The 23,673-nt window shown below is 40.2% G+C and overlaps 4 protein-coding genes across 4 annotated transcripts in view; 3 read left to right on the top strand and 1 right to left on the bottom strand.

Annotated features, from left to right (window-relative positions):
- The window catches only part of LOC118420059 (adhesion G-protein coupled receptor D1-like), an 8,749-nt gene extending 2,531 nt beyond the window's left edge, over positions 1 to 6,218 (top strand). Inside the window, exons 3-12 of the mRNA XM_035826765.1 lie at positions 753 to 856; positions 1,020 to 1,158; positions 1,354 to 1,446; positions 2,428 to 2,555; positions 2,956 to 3,022; positions 3,505 to 3,590; positions 3,945 to 4,071; positions 4,311 to 4,352; positions 4,995 to 5,147; positions 5,254 to 6,218. Of these exons, the coding sequence (XP_035682658.1) occupies positions 753 to 856; positions 1,020 to 1,158; positions 1,354 to 1,446; positions 2,428 to 2,555; positions 2,956 to 3,022; positions 3,505 to 3,590; positions 3,945 to 4,071; positions 4,311 to 4,352; positions 4,995 to 5,147; positions 5,254 to 5,262 (948 nt within the window). The 3' untranslated portion in view covers positions 5,263 to 6,218. The remainder of the gene's footprint in view (positions 1 to 752; positions 857 to 1,019; positions 1,159 to 1,353; positions 1,447 to 2,427; positions 2,556 to 2,955; positions 3,023 to 3,504; positions 3,591 to 3,944; positions 4,072 to 4,310; positions 4,353 to 4,994; positions 5,148 to 5,253) is intronic.
- A 1,162-nt stretch (positions 6,219 to 7,380) lies between these two features.
- Positions 7,381 to 10,866, top strand: LOC118420058 (tumor necrosis factor receptor superfamily member 1B-like). Its single transcript, XM_035826764.1, has 4 exons — positions 7,381 to 7,554; positions 8,941 to 9,289; positions 9,687 to 9,890; positions 10,273 to 10,866. The coding sequence occupies exons 1-4, from the start codon at positions 7,498 to 7,500 to the stop codon at positions 10,758 to 10,760; spliced, it is 1,098 nt and encodes a 365-aa protein (XP_035682657.1). The 5' UTR covers positions 7,381 to 7,497; the 3' UTR covers positions 10,761 to 10,866.
- Positions 10,867 to 11,861: 995 nt separating this feature from the next.
- Positions 11,862 to 16,131, top strand: LOC118419965. Its single transcript, XM_035826666.1, has 4 exons — positions 11,862 to 11,990; positions 13,041 to 13,386; positions 14,848 to 15,039; positions 15,497 to 16,131. Exons 1-4 carry the CDS (start codon positions 11,958 to 11,960, stop codon positions 15,994 to 15,996), a joined length of 1,071 nt encoding a protein of 356 aa, XP_035682559.1. The 5' UTR covers positions 11,862 to 11,957; the 3' UTR covers positions 15,997 to 16,131.
- A 102-nt stretch (positions 16,132 to 16,233) lies between these two features.
- On the bottom strand, positions 16,234 to 22,511 carry LOC118419963. The gene is made up of 8 exons (XM_035826663.1): positions 22,323 to 22,511; positions 21,476 to 21,882; positions 20,811 to 20,966; positions 20,293 to 20,424; positions 19,891 to 19,965; positions 19,286 to 19,351; positions 18,844 to 19,008; positions 16,234 to 18,187 (listed from the first exon to the last, which is right to left on the bottom strand). Exons 2-8 carry the CDS (start codon positions 21,636 to 21,638, stop codon positions 17,787 to 17,789), a joined length of 1,158 nt encoding a protein of 385 aa, XP_035682556.1. The 5' UTR covers positions 21,639 to 21,882; positions 22,323 to 22,511; the 3' UTR covers positions 16,234 to 17,786.
- Positions 22,512 to 23,673: the final 1,162 nt, after the last annotated feature.

The raw sequence follows: 23,673 nt of genomic DNA, 5'->3' as shown, positions 1-23,673 counted from the left end.
CCGAATAACTACGTCTGACATTCGTGTTAGAAACTTCTCCCATGTACGTGTGTTGGGGAGAGAGGCCTTAAAACTCGACAAGCACGCCGATATTTAGGCTAAAACTCGATGTTTTGCTTGCCGGGCGTGCGGTACGCCGCCATTTTAACACTGAAGACTGGTGATGTTTTGCCGCGCGGGCGGCTTTTTTTCCAACATGCCTCAATTTTTAATAAAAAACTATCATTACCTGGCGAGGTATGACGTTTGTCGAGAGCACTGACGGGGTTAAAGTTTTGGATGTTGTGATTTAGATGAACTAGAAAGGGATTTGTCGGGTTAGCGGCCGATTCCACGGGCCGGCGGGGGTGTTGGAGGGACGTCCCCTATGCTTGATGACCATACCATTTCCGGAGGAGCGCCCCCTAATTGAGGGAGAAACATCCCCTTTCCAAGAGGAGCGCCCCCTTGAAAGTCGAGGAGTGTCCTATTTTCTAGAGGAGTGTGCACATTCGCGAGGGATGTCCCCATTCGATTGGTCGGGGTGACTGAAGAGATCTGGAAGAAACAGGTCTTTTGTACTCAAACTATGAATGAATGACCTGTTTCTTCCAGATCTCTTCAGTGTCACTGACGAAGGATAGTGGATTCTATCCGAAACGTCTGACCGTTTCAAAACCATATCCAGTTGCTTGAGTAACTATTTTTGGCGTATCTTATTACCTGGATGTCTAACCTACATCGACGTAACAGATATTATTGTTTTCCTGCAGTTAACTGCTGACCAGGAGGGGGCGCTGTGGTACATCACCCTGGTCGGATCGTCCATCTCATTGTTGTCACTGGCGACGACAATCTTTCTGCTACTTTTCTTCGGGTATGACAGTCATGTTGATTTTACAGTTAGCACTGTTCTGGAACCATCTAGCCTATCAAACTAAAGATCTATCAGACAGATGAATAAACAGATCCATAAAACATGCTTAAATCGATTGACTTATAACGATGTTTTACAATGATGTTTATCTAACGCTGCACAGAAGTTGTTTCGCAGTTTTCTGTTCTAATTGCTCCAGTTGCTGGAAGACGGAGAGATCATTCCTCCTGATGAACCTGGTCCTGGCGCTCATGGCGGCTCAGGTCACCTTCCTGGCGGGAATCAACGCAACAAGCAACCAGGTGAGAATACTTCACGTGCTCTGGAAATGCAGTCTGTCATGGACACATCGTTCTTGGATTTGGCACCGTTAAGTAAATTACATGTTGCATGCGCAGAGCTTAAAGGTTGATGATAATCAACTGAGTCGTTACGGCAATTCACAAGTCACTGGATACTATTTAACCGTTTGTTTGTTTGTTTTGTATTATATTCAGACAACATGCCGAGCCGTTGCCATCCTGATCCACTACTTCTTCCTGGCCTCGTTCTTCTGGATGATGGCCCATGGGATCCAGCTCTTCTTCAAGGTAATTGTCTTAAAATATTACCGATGAATGTTGTTTCTGTCACCAAGTGCATCAACATAACCAATGAATTTTGTTTTCAGCACCAAGGACAGTGACATTATCAATGTATATCGTTTCAGCACCAAGGACAATGACGTAACCGAAATATGTCGTTTTTAGCTCCAAAGACATGACGTAACCAAAAGTTGTTGTTTTCAGCACCAAGGAAATGACGTGAGCAGACTATGTTGTTTTCAACACCAAGGACAATGCCATGACTAATAGATGTTGTTTTCAGCATCAAGGACAAGGACATAACTAATAAATGTTGTTTTCAGCACCAAGGACAATAACATAAATAAAATATGTTGTTTTCAGCACCAAGGACAATGACGTACTAATAGATGTTGTTTTCAGCACCAAGGACAATAACATAACTAATAGATGTTGTTTTCAGAACCAAGGACAACGACATAACCATTAGATGCTTATTTCAGCACCAAGGACAACGACATAACCATTAGATGCTTATTTCAGCACCAAGGACAACGACATAACTATTAGATGCTTATTTCAGCACCAAGGACAATGCCATAACCAACATCTATTTTCTTGCAGCACCATGGACAATAACAGAACTAATAGATGTGGTTTTCAGCACCAGGGACATGAACGCCAGTCTCCTTAAAGAGCTGGAATTAGAAATAGAGTTGACATGCATTTGTGTGTGCACATGAGTGCATCTTATTGCTTATAGAGATGTAGGATATACCACCATTCCACTACCACGTGTGCATTTTTGTTGACTAGCCAGAATTATCTATAAACGGTGTCATATTAGCAAAGTACACAAAACTGCACTACAAGATAGAAGAGATATTGGCTCCTTTGCTGCTATTGTGGCGCAGTCAACACTTTTTATGCAAGGGTAAAAAGTCTTTACGATTACTGAGATTGGGCTGGGAAGAACGTATCATTGACAATGCTGTAATCATTCCTTAGGTGAAAAGCGTGTTCTCCGCCACACGTGACCGCCGAGTGGAGTTCTTCCTGTTCGGCTGGATCAACCCCGGCGCCATCGTCATCGTGACGTCAGGGGTCAAACCGGATGGTTACGAGATGCAGAAGTAGTGAGTATAAATCACATATCATCTTATAACAAACAACAGCCATCAACAGCTCAATGAATACCATAGCAAGTCAAGAACAAGAGATATCAGAACAGGGCGTTCCGCTGTTGTATCGTAGAATGCAGCTAGGAAGCCCGTTATCGGGCTCGACCTTCGTGTTTTCAAACCTTCTCACATGCCAGATATCTTTATGCTCCGTTATCATCTTCGTTTGTCGCGTTGTCGAAAAACACGCAAACGAGACCAAATATACAGCCTTCCTGTCGCGGGAAAATGAATGATTTAGAGATCGGAAAGACAAGTCAAAAATAAAAATTATCACGAGCTATCAACGACCTTTTTAGAATCAATGCTATGTAATATGTACATAATAATTATACCCTCTTTTACTGTCTTCTAGTTGCTGGTTGTCGACAGATAATGGAATGGTTTACGCTTTCATCGGGCCCGTGCTTTTCATCATAGTGGTGAGTAAAAATTTGTTATGATTTTTTTCCCTTAATTAAATTGCGAAAATACAATGCAATATGTTACACCAGGCAGCGGAATGATGATGTTGTTTACTATACACAATAAAGACACATTTACAGTTCACTATGATACAATGCAAATATAATTGAAATCAATACAGATAGAGAAAAATAAATAAGTAAATAATCAATTGTTTGTCGAAAGGTGGCTCTGAAGAAATCCTTAGGATATTATAATGAATGTGTGCAGTGCATCTGAAAGTCCGATTTGAGTTTCTCATGAATAAACAAAGGTTCAAACAAAGAAACAAACAAAATTGTTTGGCAATATGGCGAGGTTGTGAGTTGACGAGCACTGCAGTCAGTCATGACTATGACACTAGTACTGTCATCAATATGTCATAATATGTCTCTTTACGGTAGACTTCATTGCATGCATTTATGAATCATTACCTGACTGTTGTTTGTTTTTTTAATAGGTCAACTTCTTCATCTTGTTCTTCGTCATCAAGACCTTCATGTCCATCAAGGCCAACTGCAAGAAGTCGGACATCCAGAAGACCAAGTACATCTTTATAATATCATAAGTCTTTGCAACTCATCCTACTTCAGAGAGCTGTACCGACACAAACTGATTCTCGCATTTGGCAACAGGATTAGCACACTGTTTGTATCCTCTGCAATCTATGAAGTTACAGTCAATTTTGAAGACGTCTGTCACTAAGTGTAAGCAATCATTGCCATGCTAGCCTCGTTTTGGTGCAATAACCCTGGATGACCTCGGAAAATCCAAAATGGCCGCCAGGCGGTAGAAATTCACTCAAGTCAATAGGGTAGCAGTCTCCAACATTGTGTTATAAGCATATACAACTGCAGGTTTAGAATGGACGTAAACTTGGAGCCGTTGTCTATTTTTCAGGGCAGGTATCCGCGCATGCGCCGTACTGATGCCCCTGCTGGGCGTGACGTGGTTGGTTGGTGTGATAGCTGTGGACCAGACCACCGTGCCGTTTCAGTACATCTTCGCCGCGGTCAACTCCGCACAGGTAGGCAGGGACTTGTTGTCAGCCGTGTTGTCATGTCCGGGATGTCAGTCCCCCGGACTCAATGATATCTATATCGTGCGATTCAGGGTCCAACTCAGGGGGGCTGTTGTACAATTTCATTGGGGAAATATTGTCCCTAGAGTTGTTACTATTTCTTATTCATCCCTAAGATGTATTAAATATGCTGAAAATGTATAAAATAAAAATTGACTTTTTTCTTCTCTCATCACTTCTTTAAGGGACTATTCATCTTCATCTTCCATGGACTGCAAAACGAAGACGTAAGTAACACCGCATTTAGTATAACAGAACGATTGTCATATCATAGTCCTATTCCATCTATAATCTAAGTCTAAGTCTATTAAGCTCTTTACATTTTTCTGTGGTTTAATTTCGGAAAAAAAGGAAAAGGCCTTTTGCTGTGTTTGAAATATGTGGTTGAAAAAATCTACACTACTGTAGTCATACCTGAGAGAAGGGATCATGACATGGTTTTGTGGTGAAAAGGTCATCATGAAAAAAAAATGCGAAAATGAAACCACTGCGAAGATTTACAGTATAGAAATATACAATCCACAATGAGTCCGTATTTTCATACGCATAATGCTATTATCATAATCTTTATAACTTAAAATCCTACGGCTATTTCAATATCATTAACAAGAGCTATTTACCACTCAAAAATCACGACCATAGGATGTCCAGAGCTCAACTCGAGATATCAAAAACGAGTCATCAAGTCCGTCCACATGCCAAATGTCAATCCATCCATGCCTTCTAAAGTTATGCTGTCCTTCCACAAACATACACACACACACACATTTGCATAAACACACGCTCTCACACACAAACGCTACCGAAAACATAACCTTCTGACAAAGGTGTAATGATCAGATCGACGCTCCATACCTGTTCACCACTAGGTGAAAGAGTCAGTCCGGCGGTACCGAAGTCGTGCCAAAGTCTCCTCCCTGCGTACGGACTCCAGTCACTCCGTACTCAACGCTAAACTCATCGGGAAAAACAACCAGACCGGTCTAACTACTGTGCCGTCACCCAAGAGCCAACATGTCGGCGTAAGTGTTTCTATTGTAGCTTTCAATATTGGTAGTATAAAAATCAAATGTTGGATAAAAGTAGAAGAGTATAATGTTGAATTTTATCTGTGTTTTTGGTTTCCAGATAAAATAAGCAAAGCGCCCTGTCCGAGAAAAGGGACTACAACATTGCGGCTGACGTTTTGTCATCGAAAGAAACCAGTCAAGGAAATGTGCACCGTGGAGAATGGGGAAAATTCTCTTTCAAACGATCTACGAACTAACATCCGGGAAGGACTGCTTCCCTAGGGCATTACGGCGAGTTTACATGCATATGTACAGAAAGTATTTAGTTTCAAGTTAGCATTGTTTTGTTTGTTCGTTTGTTTATTTGGATCGTTATACTTTTGCTTGTTAATAAGTGTACTTTTACCATTTGTTTATAGGTATATCATGATTGTGTAAAATACGACAGGTACGTCTATCCCTTACTTTCGATATTGGTAAGGTACAAGCTTTATTTATTTACTAAATGGGACAACAAAGGGACAACACTGTCAGGTGGGGTTATGTACTGACAATTGCGTAAACGAGAGTCCTGTACGACTAAATCTGTTAAGTCTCATCATTAAGTGCATTGTATATTAAGATATCGTCCTTGCTATCTTATTTCATTCATCATTTGAAGATAGCCCAAGTGGCCCAAAGGACAATGTGTACTACGAGTTTCAGAACAACGATAGAGACAATTTCTTGTAGAAAAATGAAGTACTACATGTGACAAGTTAATAGTTTATAGATCACCATTTTTATTGTATAGTTCATCCCTACTCTGGTTACTCTATTCACATATTAGATATTTTGTTAGGATGTGTATGCCGATGGGCTATGTGAAATGTGGACCAATGGGAATGATTGTGTTGTAATTTGATCAAAGTACGTTAAATGTGTACACGTATACACGTACAGAGTGTAACTGTTCCAAATACAGGAAACGTGGGACTGCAAAATGTCACAATCTGGAATGTGTTTGCTTTCACTTATGCATTTAAGTTCGCGGAGATTTAATTTCGCGGTAGCGGGAAAATAGACTTTTCGCGGTGGTTTTAATTTGGCGGTAGCACCATGCACTGTAGTCTCTTACTGTGTGTGTGTGTGTGCGTGTGTGTGATAACTCAACAGCTGGATGGATTGGTTTCATACTTGGTGTGTTGGTGGGGTGTGACGAAAGTGGAACATCTTTTGATACACCATATTTTGAAGAAGCTACGGTCACGACTTTTGGGCGTTAGAGAGCTCTTGTGCTCGGGAAGAAGTGACGTAAGTTTGGGCCACTAGTTTCCAAGGTATCATGCAAATCAAATGGGCGATCATTTTCCAATAGGGAAGGTATGACTCAGTATGTCGTAACACTTTTGGCATTTGAACAACACACACACACACACACACACACACACACACTAAATACCCCTGGGAACTGAAAGCAAGCTGCGCATGCCAGAACATTCCACCATGACGCTAGCTGTAGTTTCACTTGTGGCTCTTTTTGGTCCGTAGAGAATGCAGCTGTGAAGAAGAGTTTCGGATGGAGACTCTCTGACAAATGCTCAACAATGCTCATTCTTTTAGATTTGAATCATAGTAACGCTATAGTCTTACTTTTATCTGCGGGTAACGCTAGTTCACCTTACTTCGGCGGACTGTGGTTTCATACTGCAATATTTTGAAAAATCCAATTTGAAACCACAATCTGTCGACTTGATATCCCTAATTATCCCTGTTGTTTAAAACAAACAAAAACATACGTCACCCCTCGGATAAAGGTGAACTAACGTTATACGTATAACAATGACTTCAACAAGGAAATGAACCGATAAAATGCTGACTATGTTTGAATTAAATCTTAAAATGAGATAATACAGAAACACAGCAAACTACCGATTCAAGTAAGCCACAAGGACTAAGTGCAGACAATGAATTGGTTTCAGGGTCTTTCACCAAATTGCTTCCCTGTCTGTCTATCCTTCGTTCCCTCTAGCCCTCTATCTGAAAACTTGCACTATGTAAGGGCACTTGCCGAGTTATTCTATAGTACGTATTATTCCTGCATATGCCATGGCACTGACACTTTTTCCCAAGTTGATTCCAACCGTCTATAACACTATATCAATAGAGCTATATCAAAACAGCAAAACAGTAATAACTTTTGTGACCCTTGACCCCTATGAGACTGACAGTACGACTCGCGCTTTGATTGGTCTGGGTAGGAACATTGATCGAAAACAATGGGGTTCCCCGAACGAAACCTATATAATGTATACTGAGCGGCCTTTGTACAGACGTATGGTCAGACGGGTAACAGGGCTTCCTCATTTCCTCCTATTGGCATATGAGGAAACGACCACCACTGGCAAGTACGTTCTACCACAAGCTACTCACCACCATGGTAAGTATCTGTGAGGCCAATGGAACTGCTTTATGTGGTTATACTTTAACAATATGGTAGATATGTCGCTCTGAACTCTGCCGTCGTTGTTTACAATATCTTTCATACTGAGAGCAAGGACATTATATAGAGTGTCCTTGCCGAGAGTTTAACATAGACGAGCATTCTGTATTCCACAAAAGTACTAACATAGTCTAGTATATAGTCTATGTGCATTCAGATTAAGCGTAAGGCTTCAATTTTAAGGATTAGTATCGAGGCATAGCGACGGAACAACAGTAACATATGTTATGTTATGTCTGTGGTGCAACGGCGAACAACACTGTCTTCTTTGTTGTACCACCTTCGAAGCACTAATGATATGTGACTGAAATGAGGAAACATTTCGGTTGAAAGCAGATCATATTACGTTACCGTTAAGCCGAGTTAAGTAATGGGGAAGTGTCTGAACATGTTGGTTAAATATAGCCCATGTCATGCAACCGCCCACCTGCTAAATTCCCCGCCAATATAACAAAGGCGTAACGTAACGATCGTAGCCGAAAGTGAAAGCAGAACGTTTGCTTCTACTCGTAAACTGGCATTGAAATTAGGGTGCCATGAATTATAACGTTGATCGTTTGGACCACAACATTTAGAGTGGTAAACACAAAAGCGAGTTTTAGGTACTTTCCGCAAGAGTTTGTTTTGATTTCGGCGGACCAAACACTTCCTGGTCGGCTCACGAAGCCATGGGGCAGGTCGGAATGGGGAAATGTGCTATTATGTATGTCAGCTTAGACTCTTAGCTATCAGTGGCTATCCACGATTGGAAATAGAGCATGACGACCCTTCATATGTACACGGAAGTACATACCGTAAACCCATATTTACTACCAACGTAAGGTTTGTTCGTTTGCTTCGACCTTTGACCCCCCCTTAACGATAAAGGCCTTTGTTCGCACTCACACAGTATAGTGTATCTGTATATGATGTATACTAATAATAGCCTTAGATATTTTTTCCATTAATCGACACAGATTTAGGCAAATTGATTAATTGAGACAGTTTGGTTGTTATATTTAGGTACATAAATCTATACATAACCGTACTTTGTGAGCTAAACGAAGAGTGCGCCGTCCATACCTTTTGGCTTATGGGCGGGGCAGCACCAGCTGGGAAAACATTGAAAAAATTTAGGACAAAATGATTAGAAGGTTTAAAGAAAAATTAAGGGTGGACTTTGTGTCCATATGTAAGGCCTTATAGCTTCAATTGATAACATCAATCAAGACGATTCTTTATCCCTGATCAAACTGAACAAAAAAAAGGACATTCCTTTCCAACATCACGTGTGACGCAATCAAAGTCTTCATTATCTAATCAATCTAGTCTTGGACATTTCAGCTTGTGATCCTGATATTGCTGGTCGACATTGTGTCCGCTACATCTCAGACGACACCTGCTACACCAAACGTCGAGTGTAGGGGGCACAGTCGGAAGTACAAAACGTTTGACGGAGACGGGAACCCTGTGTGCGTACCCTGTTCCTCCTGTTCTCCCGGGTACGGCGTCCTGAGACCGTGTACAGAGTACCAGGACACGGTGTGTGAGCCCTGCGAGCCGGGGAAGACTTTCTCTGGTACTGACAGTCCATGGAGGCGGTGCGAATCGTGCGTCCAATGTGCTGCCCACGAAGTGAGGAGACGAGAGTGTACCCCAGCCAGGAATGGGAGATGCGGCTCTTGTGAAACAGGTGGGACACATTTGTTAAAATTTACCGTTTTGTAGACATTTAATTAGTTCATTTTAGGATCTTGTTACAGCGATGATATGCCTTCGAAGGTATTATTGAAACGGCACACACAACATGTGACGTTAACACGTCGATTAAGTTTAGAAGAGTCTAGGTAATAAGACACGCCAAAAAGTAGTTACGTACACATTCAAGCAACTGGATAATTTTGGAAACGGTCAGACGTTTCATATAGTATCCACTATCTTTCGTAAGTGACATTGACGAGTGATTATGGATACTTTCTGAAACGCTTCTGACCGTTTCCAAAATCATATCCAGTTGTTTGAGTAACGTTTTTTTGGCATGTGATGTTAAACGTTTTACTCAGGAGCAATACACATACATGTACTTGCAGGCTGGTTCCATAACGAGATAACAGGAGACTGTGATGTCTGCTCCTGGTGTTATCCTGAATACCCGGCTATCACCGACTTCGTGAGCGAGTGTAACGTGACGGGGGTGGCCACAGGCTTCCAGTGTGCGCCAATCATCGATGCGCCTTACCCTCCTCCGCAGGAACACATGCATCTTACAACGGAGGGAACAGGTCATCCGACAGGTACTGTCTTCTCCGTACTCTTACTCTAGTCTGGGTACCTGTCCTTTAAAAAAAATTGAGGGCAGCGAGTGCAAGGCCAAGGAGCGGCCGGTAGAAATCGGATGGTGCCCAGGCTACTCTTACTCCGGAGCAGTAATGTTCTTTGTTTTGACTCCAGAGCAATACGTATACGAATGGCTCTTCAATAGAAAGACGTTTATGTCATCTTAATACCCCCAAAACTACAAAGATATGTGGGAGTAGGAAGACATTGAATGTTGCTGTCATCTTAAACTTGATTGTTTTAGAAGAAACCACTTTGCTTGGTTAGGTCTTGGTCTAAGATGTTTTTTAGCTTAATATTATTTATGATAATTTTTTCCATGCAATTCTTTCAAAATAGAGCGACTAGAGTATCATCACCTTGTTGAATACGTGGGTGAAGAAGACCACTCACATGGAGCCAACAAAGAGCTAGACTTGACGACACATTGTACATCGACTGATACTCCCCCAGTCTCCAAAGACATCACCACTGAACGTCTCAGAGGGCCAGTGCCCATGCGCACGCCACAGGTGTCTCCGGCGCCTCGAATCGAAGTGTCCAATGGGCTGCTGGCTGGTCAGTCGGGACAAGATCATCAGAACACAAGTCCTTCAGCCTTGCCTGTTGGCGCTGTTGTTGTTGGTATCGCTGTGGCAGTTTTAATCTTAATCGTCGTAATCTTGGTTGTGTATTCTATCAAGAGTCGGAAAAGAGCCTGTCTTGTGAAAGGAAATGAAGGTTTGATAGAGTTGACGGTTTCGGAGAGTCCGACGGACAAAACCCCTTTGGTAGAAAACCATGAAGCTCCGTCCTTTCAAAACACAATGTCGACTGTTATCATTTGATAAGTGACAAAGTCAACTGAATCACACAGTGCCTACGTACATGACAGTTTGTACAATTGTACAATTGAAGCGACACGGAAAAATTAAGCCCGCGAGAATTTAGATTAGTCTACTTACTCTACTACAATGTAACTAAGATTTAGATTAGAACATGTTAGCTTCAACTTCATGTATTCTGAGTAGTAACGTAAGGAAAAACATCAAAATTTGGCCTGAAATTTCTACATCAACCCTACGCAGCCCTCTCTCTAGATGCATTCATACTCCTCACACTCACAATGAAACACCAACACAAGTGTTAGGATGGGCGCGAGTGTGTGGGTGAATTGTAGTCAAAGACAGAAAATATTAATATCAAAATGCATTCATCTATGGTTTAATACAGATATATTTCTTACTTGTATCATAATACTATTTTATGAGATGCTATGTGGTATAATCATCGGTGTGGTCGTCTTTGTAACTGTACTCACAGGGCCTGTAAGCTCCTATTTATTTTGTTTCTTAACTTCGCATCTTCCATGTTGAATGGTTGAAACCTTTGTAGAAATGTATGTTGCCAATAAAGTCACTTTTATTTTTTCCTTACAATAAAGGACTTAAATTTCACAAATGATCAGACTATTTCTTTACGAGTAATTAACGTTACAATCTCAAGGGATCTTAGTAGAACTAGAGGGTGACCGGATTTAGTTTTACTTTTAAGTTTTCCGGTCCGATCGGACAAAACTTCAAATCCGACAAGTTTGACTGACACAAATTATTATTCAAGTCACTGATCAACTGTCTGTTGTAAACGCGACATTACATCGTTTTTACCAGATATATATAGAGCTGTATTTATCTCCAAGCAGAGGTTGGGTCACAGTGGCCAAAATTTTTACCCCGAGGGGAGCGAGCTAGCCTATAAACATCCTGGCCACTGTTATCCTCGAGATCCAACCTCTGTTTGGAGAATAATAGAGCTATGCTGGAGCTTTTGCAAACCCATGCACAAGCGCCATTTTCAAAGCGCATACATTCTCAGGCATGCGCAGAAATTACATACACCCGAAATAATCGGAAAGCCCCAGATTGAGTTTCGAAGACTGTATTGTTCAGCCATGTAACGCAAGAAGGGGCGTGCTATTCAACCCTGAGGCATTTCCTCGTCAGAAAAAGCAAGGGGACGAAACTAGGAACAGCCTAGTAGGAATCATGGTGGACAGGTGTTTCTCTCGGTGTTTTGTGGTAAGCATATACCGTAGTTGAAGGTGTACTGTCGTTCCCTAACACAAGTACTGTGCTACTGTAACCTGATATGGGTTAGTTACTAAGCACTAACAAAAGCGATGTTTGACATGGACGTCCATGGTATTATTATGGCGGGAACTTTCTTCTAGAATTTGTAGAGCATAACACAGAATATTTACATGTCTAAAGGCTATAGTATGTGTCTATGTCGTCAGCTAGGGCGGATATGCCTTGCATATACATGTTCAATATAACTGCAAACGTGTAAACATGCGTGGCACGCTATGGCTTAGCAACACCTCGTGTGAGAATAATGGTGGCCCCCGACTGAACTTGAAGAACCACTATTTTTAAAGCTCGTTGTCACGGTTTAGTTGAACATAAAGCCGAACTTAAGTGCTGCCCTGAGTCTATATTCCATGGGTAAATTCGGAATTACAAAAGACGATTTCATTGTCGAGCCACCTTTCACATTTGTTGAATAGGGAACGATCCACGTTGGCACATATTGGTCTGTTCTATATACATTTACAGCGATCGATACCACTAACGTTAGTAAACAAAGGAAAGCACGTACAAGCTACGTGTACAAGGTTTACAGGTGTGCATTGTATGTATAGAGCACATTGTACTAGAGAAAACGTACAAATCACGTATATTTTAGTGTTCTTCCGTGCGTGGACACCGTTGTAGAAAGAAACCCGCATAGAGACAACCTCATTAAGCACATATAGTATAGATAATGTGGTAGTCTGGTAAGGTTCTATACGCCACTAAGTTACCATGACCAGACCAATTAGCTAATTATATAATAATGGGCGTGGATTACTTACGTGGCATACTAAAATGAAAGGCACATCCACTTAGTTTTCGGTCACGTGTTAGGAGCATTCGCAAGTATAAGCAACATTTAAGGCTAAGGGACTCAGGCTAATCAGTTTGAATGTTACGAAATTCTGTTGGATTGAAACCTTAACATGGATAATTCATAACTTGAGTTCGCATTCTGAAGCTATGTTTCTTTTCTGTTATCATCATAATTCATAGGTCGCTGTTCTTTCAATCCGGGTGCTTCATGCTTTGCCAACGACAACACTGGATTCTTCCTCAGATATCCAATGCCGCGGACATGGACGAAAGTACAAGACCGTCGACTCAGACGGCAAACTGGTCTGTGAGAACTGTTCCAAGTGTCCTCCCGGCTATGGTGTGTCTGTGGAGTGTACAGAGTACGCAGACACGGTGTGTGAAGTGTGCGTCGATGGGAGGACGTTTTCGGGAACATCCAGCAGTTGGAGGCGCTGTGAAGCGTGCTCAGTTTGTGCTACCCACGAGCTGACCAAGAGGGAGTGCACGCCTACCAAAAACAGCAAATGTGGACTTTGCCTAATTGGTAAAATACTTTTTACAAACATCTTAATGTCTAACGTCTGTACGTACGAGTGGTCGCCATTTCATATTTGCCAACTCAGATTGTCATCGAAAGTGAAACAAAAAAATTGTGTTTTGTATTTTCATGATTAAGGTTAGACATCCAGGTAATAATATACGCCAAAAAGCACTGTTACTCAAGCAACTGGATATGGTTTTGGAAACAGTCAGACATTTCAGATAATATCCACTATCTTTCGTTAGTGACACTGACGCTGGAATCCAAATTGTCTTCAGTTTGACTTTGTCTTACCCTGTTTCCTATTGGACATCCAAAGTTGTCTTCAACTCTTTTGCATTGATATGTAGGCTATAAAAACAGTTTCTTCCTCATCTACTCAGAGTCACTGATTTAAGATAGTGGATACTATATGAAACGTCTGTTACCCAAATCGTATCTAGTTACCTTCGCCGAGAAGGTTATATTTTGGGTAGCGTTTGTTTGTTTGTTTGTATGTATGTAGAAGACCAGGATAACTCAAGAACGCCTGGATGGATTGTATTGATATTTGGTATGTGGGTAGGTCTTGATGAGACCTGGAAACGATTAGATTTTGGGCCCCCTAGAAGCCTGTTACGGTACTGCAGCGGAACTTCCTGGTTTGAAATCTCGAGTTCTAAACATGCTGCGGCTATGATTTTTTAATGGTAGACAGCTCTTGATGCCGAGAGTAAGTGGTGTAGGTTTGGGCCCCCTGGTGGCTTGTTTTGGAACTGCAGGGCGGGTTTAGTGTCAGACTTTAAACGGGAATAACTCAAGAAGGGGTTAACGAATTGTTATGATTTTTGGTATGTGGATAGCTTAAGTGATGCTTCATATAATGACATATTAATTATGCAAATATTTATCTAATTTGCATGATTAATTATGAAATTTTATGAACATGCTCAGTTCCAGTATGGGACCATTGCAACATGTGACACCTGTAACTGAGAAGGAGAAGAATATTGATTGATATATATTATGCAAAATAAATACCTAATTTGCATAATTAATGAGAAAATGCTACAATTTTATTGTCGTAAATGACAGTAACTTCTTACTTGTAGCATTTGGAAGTTATGTACGGGTGAACATCGTTGAACATTAATTATGCAAATGAGGGGCTCATTTGCATAAATTATGAAAATGCGATAAAAGCCTTCTTTCTTAACATAGATTGTGTACGTCTGGTGTCTGGTAGAGGAAATGATCAACTGATACAATTTATGTAAATAAGAACCTTATTTGCATAATCAATGATAAACAATTAAAGCAGCAGTTGTAAAGAAAGGTAGGAATATTTGGCGAAGGTATGGGGTCGTGGAACTCTAGTTGCTTGAGTATCTTCATTTTGGCAAGAGAATTGTTTCTTTAGAAAAATGCATGTAAGGACCAACAATGTATTTTCCAACCTTAACTGAGCTCTTAACTGATTTTCAGGTTATTTCTATAACGACATTACCGGGGACTGTGATCGTTGTTCTTGGTGTTTTCCCGAGTACCCGAACATTGCCGATCATGAAACTGAGTGTGACGTCACAGGGGTGAAACCTGGCTTTCAGTGCGGACCAATCATAGACCCTCCCTACCCTCCACCCCTGGACAACATGGAACATTCCAGTTTATCCAAAGGTGATCACGTTTGCCATGATCATTACCGTCTTTTCACCTTTGCCTAAAAGGTTGTTTTCGGCGTGATTATCTGTCTGAGTGTGTGAAAAGCATTTAACTCGAGAAGCCTTGAATGGATCCTGACGATATTTAGTAGGTGGGTAGGAGTCGGGAAAACGGAGGTCAATGTCGATTAAGGCCCCCTAGCGGCTTGCTAAAGTACTGCTGTGGAACTTCCGCTTTTTATATCTCGTGTTCTGGACATGCTGTAGTCGTGATTTGTGAGCGGTAGATTGCTAATAGCTCTTGGGACAGAGAGTACGTTCCAGCTTTTCTGGGACTACAGGGGCCGATTTTATTTCAAAGTTTGAACGAAAGTAACTCAAGAACGTGTAAACGAATTGTCATGATTTTTTGGTGTCTTTTGGAATTCTGTATAGCCAATATTGACACAATGATATTCATGCCTGTTTTACAGGAGAAAGCACCACAACAAAATTTCTGCCAAAGAGAACTACACGGTCTGACATGGAGTCATCAGAGGAGAGGCAAAAACGAACGTCAGAAGTTTATCAAACAACTTCAGAATTTCACTTCATCTCCTCAAGGACGTCACCGACAAAATGGCCTCCTCCAAACGACACAAGAACAACATCTGTATACGCAAGGACTGCACAGACGGCTCAACAACCTATTTTCATCACACCGCCAGCCAATACTAGTGCAGATTTTTCCACAGAACAGCGCGTAACTCGAAGTCCTGTACCACCAACAGCACTTGGTGTCGCATTAGCCGTCTTAGTAGTTACGGTTCTTGGGATTTTCTGTCTTTACGTTAAGCGTGATGCTGAGAGGTATGACAGGGAAAACGTACTTTTACAAGAACAGGAAACACCCGAGGATCTGGCACTCGTGGAGCCGCTGTCAAGTTCGGAAAATAATGAGTTTCTTTCTGCAGAGCTCGCGATCGTTGTGTAAATATCCTGCTGATTTGATGGATTATGTTCATACTTTTTCAATGCTTTTCCTGAGACATGTTTTTACGTGCCCTTCCTAAACTGTAAGGCCTTAAAAGTTGTAAGAAACACAATATAACAGTTTACATGGATGTAGATCAAATGACGTTACCATCATAATAGTGTAGTGTACTTTTTTTAAACAGCCAGCATTTTGCTTCAATTAACATTGTAAAAGAATGACATGAGAGCACATTGCTTCCAATTCCATTACTGTATTCCTACAAATAAATCATTCCAGTTTTGAACTGGCATGAAAGGCACAATCTACAAGCTTGGCTGAATATATGAGATACTATTTTGTCTTAATACACAAAATGTACACTTAATGCATAGATACATGCATCCACGAGATGTGATCTTCATGTAGCAAAAATCTCGTTCAAGAACATAGATTGAAATACTACAAAGCATTGCTTGGCAATCCCTTCAGTGATCAAATAACAAATATTTACATCTAAAATCCATAGGGATATCAACATACAATATCTTCATTTACATATTAAGAGCTATCGGCTGACATACCAATTAGCCTATAATGAGTACACCAGAAATTATACAAAATTAAGTACATCACAATCAGCATAAACAAGTGTAGAGAAATTGCCCTTATCAAATTAACCATTGGATAACTGATACAACATTTGTACTCACAAAAACTTTTTTTTACAAAAGTACAAATGGAGATTTCATGTCTGATATAAATCAACCAAATAGAGATTTACACCATTCAAATTATAAAGGTATTCACCTTGATTTCATTATATGTACATATCTTTTAAAAGTCCCCAATATACTACAAATATGTTCAAGTGAAGGAAAATTACATTTCCTTTCTACATGTGAATGTGGGAATGTTAATAGAATATACATCTTTGAACAGTGTCCCCTTAAAATATCATGATTTCGGTTCATCAATTCTGATAAAACAACAGCCAGTTTGCTGATGGAGATACAGGAAAATATCTCATCAATAGTGATACTTGTTTTAACCATATTATCATACTAAACTGCAGCCTCAAAATCCTTAAAATCTGCAATCAGGTAAAATTACTAAGTAGAAATTCCTTGTAAAATGGTGGCAAATTTTGATTCATGATTTTAAAAACGTGTCAAAGTTTTGCCATGAAGAAGTTACACCTATTTCTTTTCTTCTTCTCCTGTAATGCAAAATGGCACACAAGCTTCCTATCTCTAACTCAAAAAGTATATTTTATGGATGACGTCATCTATAGACTCAAAATCTGATGCAAGAGGGCAAAACAAGAAGGGCAAAACAAAGAAGGGCAAAATTAAGTAAAAGCTGTGAGGGAGTCTAATTTCTGGTTGGGAAGTAAACTACAACACTTGTCTTGTTTCTACAACTACATGTACACCCATGACTACCTCACTAGTGTCACTTCCACAAGTACACTCAGGGCTATTACACAAGCATAGGGAATAGAATTTCTATTTCTTTGTTTCAAAATCAGGTGAAGATCAATGTGCACTGATGTCATCCATAAAATTTACCCGCTTTGGCTAACCATGTATTATTCCATCATGGCTGCATATCTACCAGTTCAAAAGTCTCCCTGTTTGAGTCACAAATTCCTAACTTTTCCTTTCCTACAGACTGCTCTGACATGATTCCGTCAGCTACATCATCATCATCAGTACTTTGTAGCTCTAGTTCTTTCTTCTCACTATCTACATCGTCTCTTTTGCAGCATTCTTCCATTTCGTCTGACTGGCTATCTGCATTTACATCTGTCACATCCTCTTTTTCAACCATGTCATTTTCCTGATTCTCCTGTTATTTTTTACAAAATAGTCCACAACTGTACGAACTACATCGCTTCTCTTTATTGTCTCATTGCAGTACTGCAGAAGCTCTCCAACTGTTTTGTTTTTAGACATTTTCTTTTTTGATGCTTTGTTTTCTGATGTATCGTTTTCAGACATGACCTTTTCTAAGATTGCCTTGAAAGGAGAATCTTTGCTAGCAAGTTCTATGAATTCTATATGATCCACTTCATCATGTTTTAGGCCATAGAAGCTTGCAATATTCCTGTAGTGCCTGTCACGTCGCTCCAACTTAACTTTCATTTTACCCAGTAGATCTTCGTTGTCCAGGATCTTTTCCAAAGGCATGCGTTGGATGTAATCAGGGACTGAAAATAAACAAGAATAAAAGTTTTAGAAGTTTTATCTGAAAGCTTCACAAAGCCTGTTCCCTATCTAACAGTAAGTGATTTATGAAGGAAATACATTCAACTCAGTACAATGTAAGCTTGTGAAAATTGCCTAAAAGTTTGGCTTTGAAACAGAGATGTATTCAGAGAATCCCTTGCCTATGGTGCTGTTAGTAATACATGTGTTAAGTTGCCTAAGCTCAATACTCACAGCAAATAAGCCCTTTCCTCGAGATCATAATTCATGTGCAGGAATTCTAGGTAATATGTCAAAAGAGAAGGCCCCAAAATTGAAAATAGTCCTCGTCTCGACCATTGTTTTTATTTACATAACAACGTCCAGGCACGTTTTGTTTTATTTTTCCAGCCTTTACCTTTGACATATTACCTAGAATTCCTGTCACCGAACATGCGTGTTGATCTTTGTGAAAGGGCTTATTAGTGAAGGGGGTAAGACAAATTGTGTTAGAGCATGGAACAAGCCTTTTATGTGTCATCTGGCATTGAGAAGGATTGAGAGAGATTGGGGATATGAAAGTTAAACCTCCTTGGGAGGTGAAAAGTGGAACGATGGAGCATTCTTAGATATCCAATTTGTATAACTAACAGAAATACGTGACCAAATAGGGATATACCAAATGCCACTGTGTCATTTGTGGCTCCTTCTCCAGCTACAGTTTCTAGAAAGTCAGTCTTACTCTCCTCCTCCTCCTCCTCCTCCTCCTCCTCATCATCATCATCATCATCATCTTCCTTCAACCCTGGGGGATGGAGAATCTCACTTCTACCTGATACCAAACCTGAACAAACAGAATTTACAAAATTTGTCTATTTTGCAAAACAACTAAAGACACTGTAATACAAGGAAAAATGTTAAAACAAGATGTGTTGGCCAGTTAACATAGATCTGAAAGTAGTAGGTTTATAAGATTTCCACTTTTTCATCACTTTGCTTTTCATGATTTTATTATTATTTGTATACGATAACAAATTTTATGCTCAACATGTCTTGGACACTTTACAATTACTATGGTATCAATATCACCTTTGGTCTCATTATCATTATGTCTTATTAACCTTTTGGAGCTGTCTCATCCTTCCTATTGTCCCCAGCCATTCCAACATCCTCACCATCCTCAATTGCTGTAAAGGTAATACAGGTTCAGCACCAAAGGAAAGTGATGAAAGATTGGCAACACAAAAGTGAGATTATGCTAGCTTATGTATTTTCCTAGTCTGTGTTTTACAGCGTGGAACATGGGGTTGGCATTGCTAATGGTGGTGCAAAAGAGGTAATATTTTGCCTGTAGGATACATCTGTTCAATGTTTTTATTGTTTTGGAGCGGGGACAAGTGACAACAAATCCTGTAGACATCGATTAATTTGTATTGAAGGTGGTTGCATTATCTTGTTTACAAAGAGCCAATACTGTAAATGCATTTAAGTTCGCGGGGATTTCATTTCGCGGTAGCGTGAAAAAGGACTTTTTGCAGTGGTTTTGATTTCGCGGTAGCACTATGCACTGTAGTCTCTCTCTGCCATGGAAAAATGTGCACGGTGGTTTTAAGTTTGCGGTGAAGCGGCCATCGCGAAAACCACGAACCACCATGAAAGTTTCTGCATTTACAGTAATTTACTAACATGTGTTTGACCCATAATTAGATAAAAGCCTTTAAATTACCTGCAGGAATTGGGACTGCCTTGTCAGGCTGCCCTGTTCCCTCCCCACTAGTCTCACCAGTTTCTTCCTGTTCTCCTGTACATGAAAGAAAATGGTTAACACTTAACACTGTGACAGCAGCATGATTGCTTATAGTTGAAAGTGTAGTCTTTCTTTCCTGGAGGATCACAGGACCAGACTGTTACATTCAACAGGTTGATTTGAGTGGGTAACAGTACTCCATTTCCATTGCACATTCACGCACATGGATGCACGTATGCACATGGATGGGATCTATGATACGTTATACTTGATATCAACATAAGGCATGGTCAAAATGGCATGCAGGTCTTCAGTTTTACGATAACGTGTAGGCAATATTACTTTTATTCTGTTCTGTGCTTGCACTTTTTATGAACCTACCATACTGGTCCAGTTCTGGGGATACATCTGCTCCTACATCTGGTGGGACTTCAGGTACTGGTACATCTGCTGATTCTACATCAGATGCCTCAGGCTCGGCCTCCTCAGGTAACAAAGCTGCATTTGCCATATCTGTGGTAAAATAGTTTGTTACAGGATGAGATATTCATAATGCAAATCAAAATACAAATGAAAAAAACAAAATGAGGTAACCAAATGAGTAATATTGTGGCGTCCTCATTAATAAGTGCACATCTTTCTACCAATAGACTACGTTTAAAATAGCCCAAACGACCAAATGTTATCTGCAAGAAGTATTTGTGACTCAAAAGTACAAGAAATTTCCCTCTGTCCAGGACTCATCAAACACAACTACAAATGTATTATGAAAGATGAATGGTAATTGTGATGAAGAATTTGCTATTGCTAAGTCTGTTCCAGTTTGTCCAAAACGGCCGTAGCCAAACTTCTGCCTGACGAGTACACAAATTGTGAACATTTGTGCTTGGAACACATACCTGTGGTTGGTTTCCTCTCCCAACATTTCTTCATGCATTTTATTTTCTGATAAATCTTCTTCCTTTTACATCCAACTCCTATCAGTGCTAACATTGTTAAGGTAGAGAGGCCAAGGGCAAGTCCAATGTAGAGCATGGTATGCTGATGACCAACATCTGGTAAAGAAGAAAATACAGCACTTTACTATAATGTGAGTGTGAGTGACAAACTTACACATACAAAAAGCACATCACATTACATGTATCATCTCAATTTATGTACATGTATTATCCTTAATGTTTGTAAGTAAACAATACTTGTATCTAATTGTAATCTCCAAGCAGATCCTTCAATGGCATAAGATGGTACCAAACTGGCCAAGGAGTGTAGTCATCCAAGAGATGTACAGTACATTTGCCCGGTAGCGAAACACACTCCTAAGCCGGCATCACTTTTCTGCCAGCTTTTGATACTATCTTATGCTACTGTAGGATCTGCTTGGAGATTATCTAATTGTATATTTAGGACTTGAGAAGCTAGTTGTGTAATACCTCGAGATAAATTAGATGTACAAATTTGTCACATTTGTATACCTGAGTTTATGTTATTTGTCATGATGTCATCTACGTAATGTTATTTGATAGTGACATTGGTTCTAATGCAGTAATTATAGTGCAATTGTTACCATGAGAAGGTTCATCACTGGGAGTCCCTGGCTGTGTGCCATTTGCCTGGGGTGTACCTGTTGCAACATCTGCAACAGTAGAAGTTGATTCTGCAACTGTTGGTGTTGAAGTTTCGTTGGTGGAACCAATTGTTTTCCCGGCACCTGTGGTTGTATCTGGCATAGCTGTGCTCCCATTGGTCACAGAGACTGCGGTCGTTGGGGTTGTAGAGGGAGGAAGAGGTGGCTGGTAGTCCTGGCAGGGTTGTTTGGCATACGCTCCATCGGAACATAGGTAGCCTCCACTTGCAGCAGGACTTCCAAATTCTCGAATGCAGGCATCCGCATTGTCTGCATCTCGTGGAAAGACAGAACCGCTACACTTGCAACAGACTGGTAGGCATTGGCCCGACCTCCCAAACTTTTGCCTTTTATGATCATGAAAAAAAAGGACCAACAATAAATTACCATGATTATATCCAGATTCCAGACCAATGACATTACATTATTACAATGAAGTGTAATCAGGCTTACGGATCCTTGATTGTTCATAATGGGGACCACTACCATAAAAATTTCACAAATGTGTCACTAAATGAAATAACATGTAGTTCTAACCCAGGTATTACCAACCAAATTTGACAAAACAATACACAGTGAGTCTGGAAATTTTTTACAGTACATTGTATATGCATAAAAATAAACCTTACTAAATGTCAACTGATAAATGAGGGTGCCAAATAGAGCATATACATGTAAGTATTGTTGCCCTTAGAATGTCATGACAAGTATGAATTAGTACCATGCATACAAAATGTAATATTTCCCCTCAACACAACTAATAATTATAACATAATGCCATTCGTACCCCTCGTCACACACACAAGTGGCATCTTCAGTTTTGCTGCATATCGTCTGGAAGCCCCTCTGTCCACAGTCAGTACAGACTTGACAGCCATTGATCCTTCCATCTGTGGAGAACTGATTGTCCCCACACTGTTCACATGGGTCACTCAGTGCTCCATCTGAGCCATATCCACAGTCCTTCTTTGGTTGTTCACCTAAACGAAGAAATGTGCCATGGTAAGAGTGTGGTAATATGGTATAATATGCCAAAAAGCAGTTACGTCACTGACGAAAGGCACTGGATGGTTGTCTGAAACGTTTTATCGTTTCCAAAATCATATCCAATTGCTTGAGTAAATGCTTTTTGGCGTATCTACCAGTGGATGTCTAACCTTCATCGATGTAACCCAAGTATCACATACATGTTTCAAAGTCATACACCCTAACAAATACATTTGCATCATACAAAAGTTTTATCTGAGCAACATATGGTAGATGTACAAATGACCGCAATTGATGTATTTGAGGAAAACATCAATGATATCTTTAAAGTTATATATACATTCAAAAGTCTTGTACATTTATGTAACTGAGTGGTACAGTACTAGTGACTAACAAGTTCAATATACCAGCTGTGTAAGGGAATACTAGTAGATGGCCATGGGTTGAGAACACACTCTAATGACAAGTGCAAACAAGAGCTAGGCTGAACTATATACCTTTTCCACATTCGCATGGTGCACATTTTCCCTGACTCACAGGATAGTGGTACCAAGGACAGGAATTGCTGGATCTCTCGAATCTCTGTAAATTTTCCTGAAAATAGAAAAACCAATATGAAACATGGACACATTCTTAATCTTAGTGGTATTGTCCTTACCAAACGTAAAACAAAGACACGTAGTTGAATATTGCATAACTGTAACATACACTCTGAACACCTGTTGGCCTGGTGCATGTTTTGGATACATTGGGAGAAGACTGGTACCTTTTCAGCTGTAAACACTCATTTTCCATTTGAAATTTGCGACAGGGCGATAAAACTGTGGAAGCTGTTGGTTCATAGATTATAGCACACCGCAATTCTATCATTGTCAACTTATAAAACTTGTATACTTAATGTTTTTCAGCCTCAAATGCAAGCAAGCACAATCTAACATGGTGGCCAAGAATTGCTTTAATCTTGAAACCGGACTAACTCGAAATAACTGGTGAATACATAGGACTTGCTGCATATTTTTTAATTCATAAATGAATAAACGATGTCTCCAGAGCGTACACAAGGTTGTTGCCCCATATACACTGCATATTAGTCGTTTGTGGTGTTTAGGCAGACCCCAAGAGAGACAAAAAAGATACATGCAGTACAAGTG

Source organism: Branchiostoma floridae, chromosome 7 (assembly GCF_000003815.2).
Source record: "Branchiostoma floridae strain S238N-H82 chromosome 7, Bfl_VNyyK, whole genome shotgun sequence".
NCBI classification, from domain to species: Eukaryota; Metazoa; Chordata; class Leptocardii; order Amphioxiformes; family Branchiostomatidae; genus Branchiostoma; species Branchiostoma floridae.
This window is presented reverse-complemented; position numbering and strand designations above follow the sequence as displayed.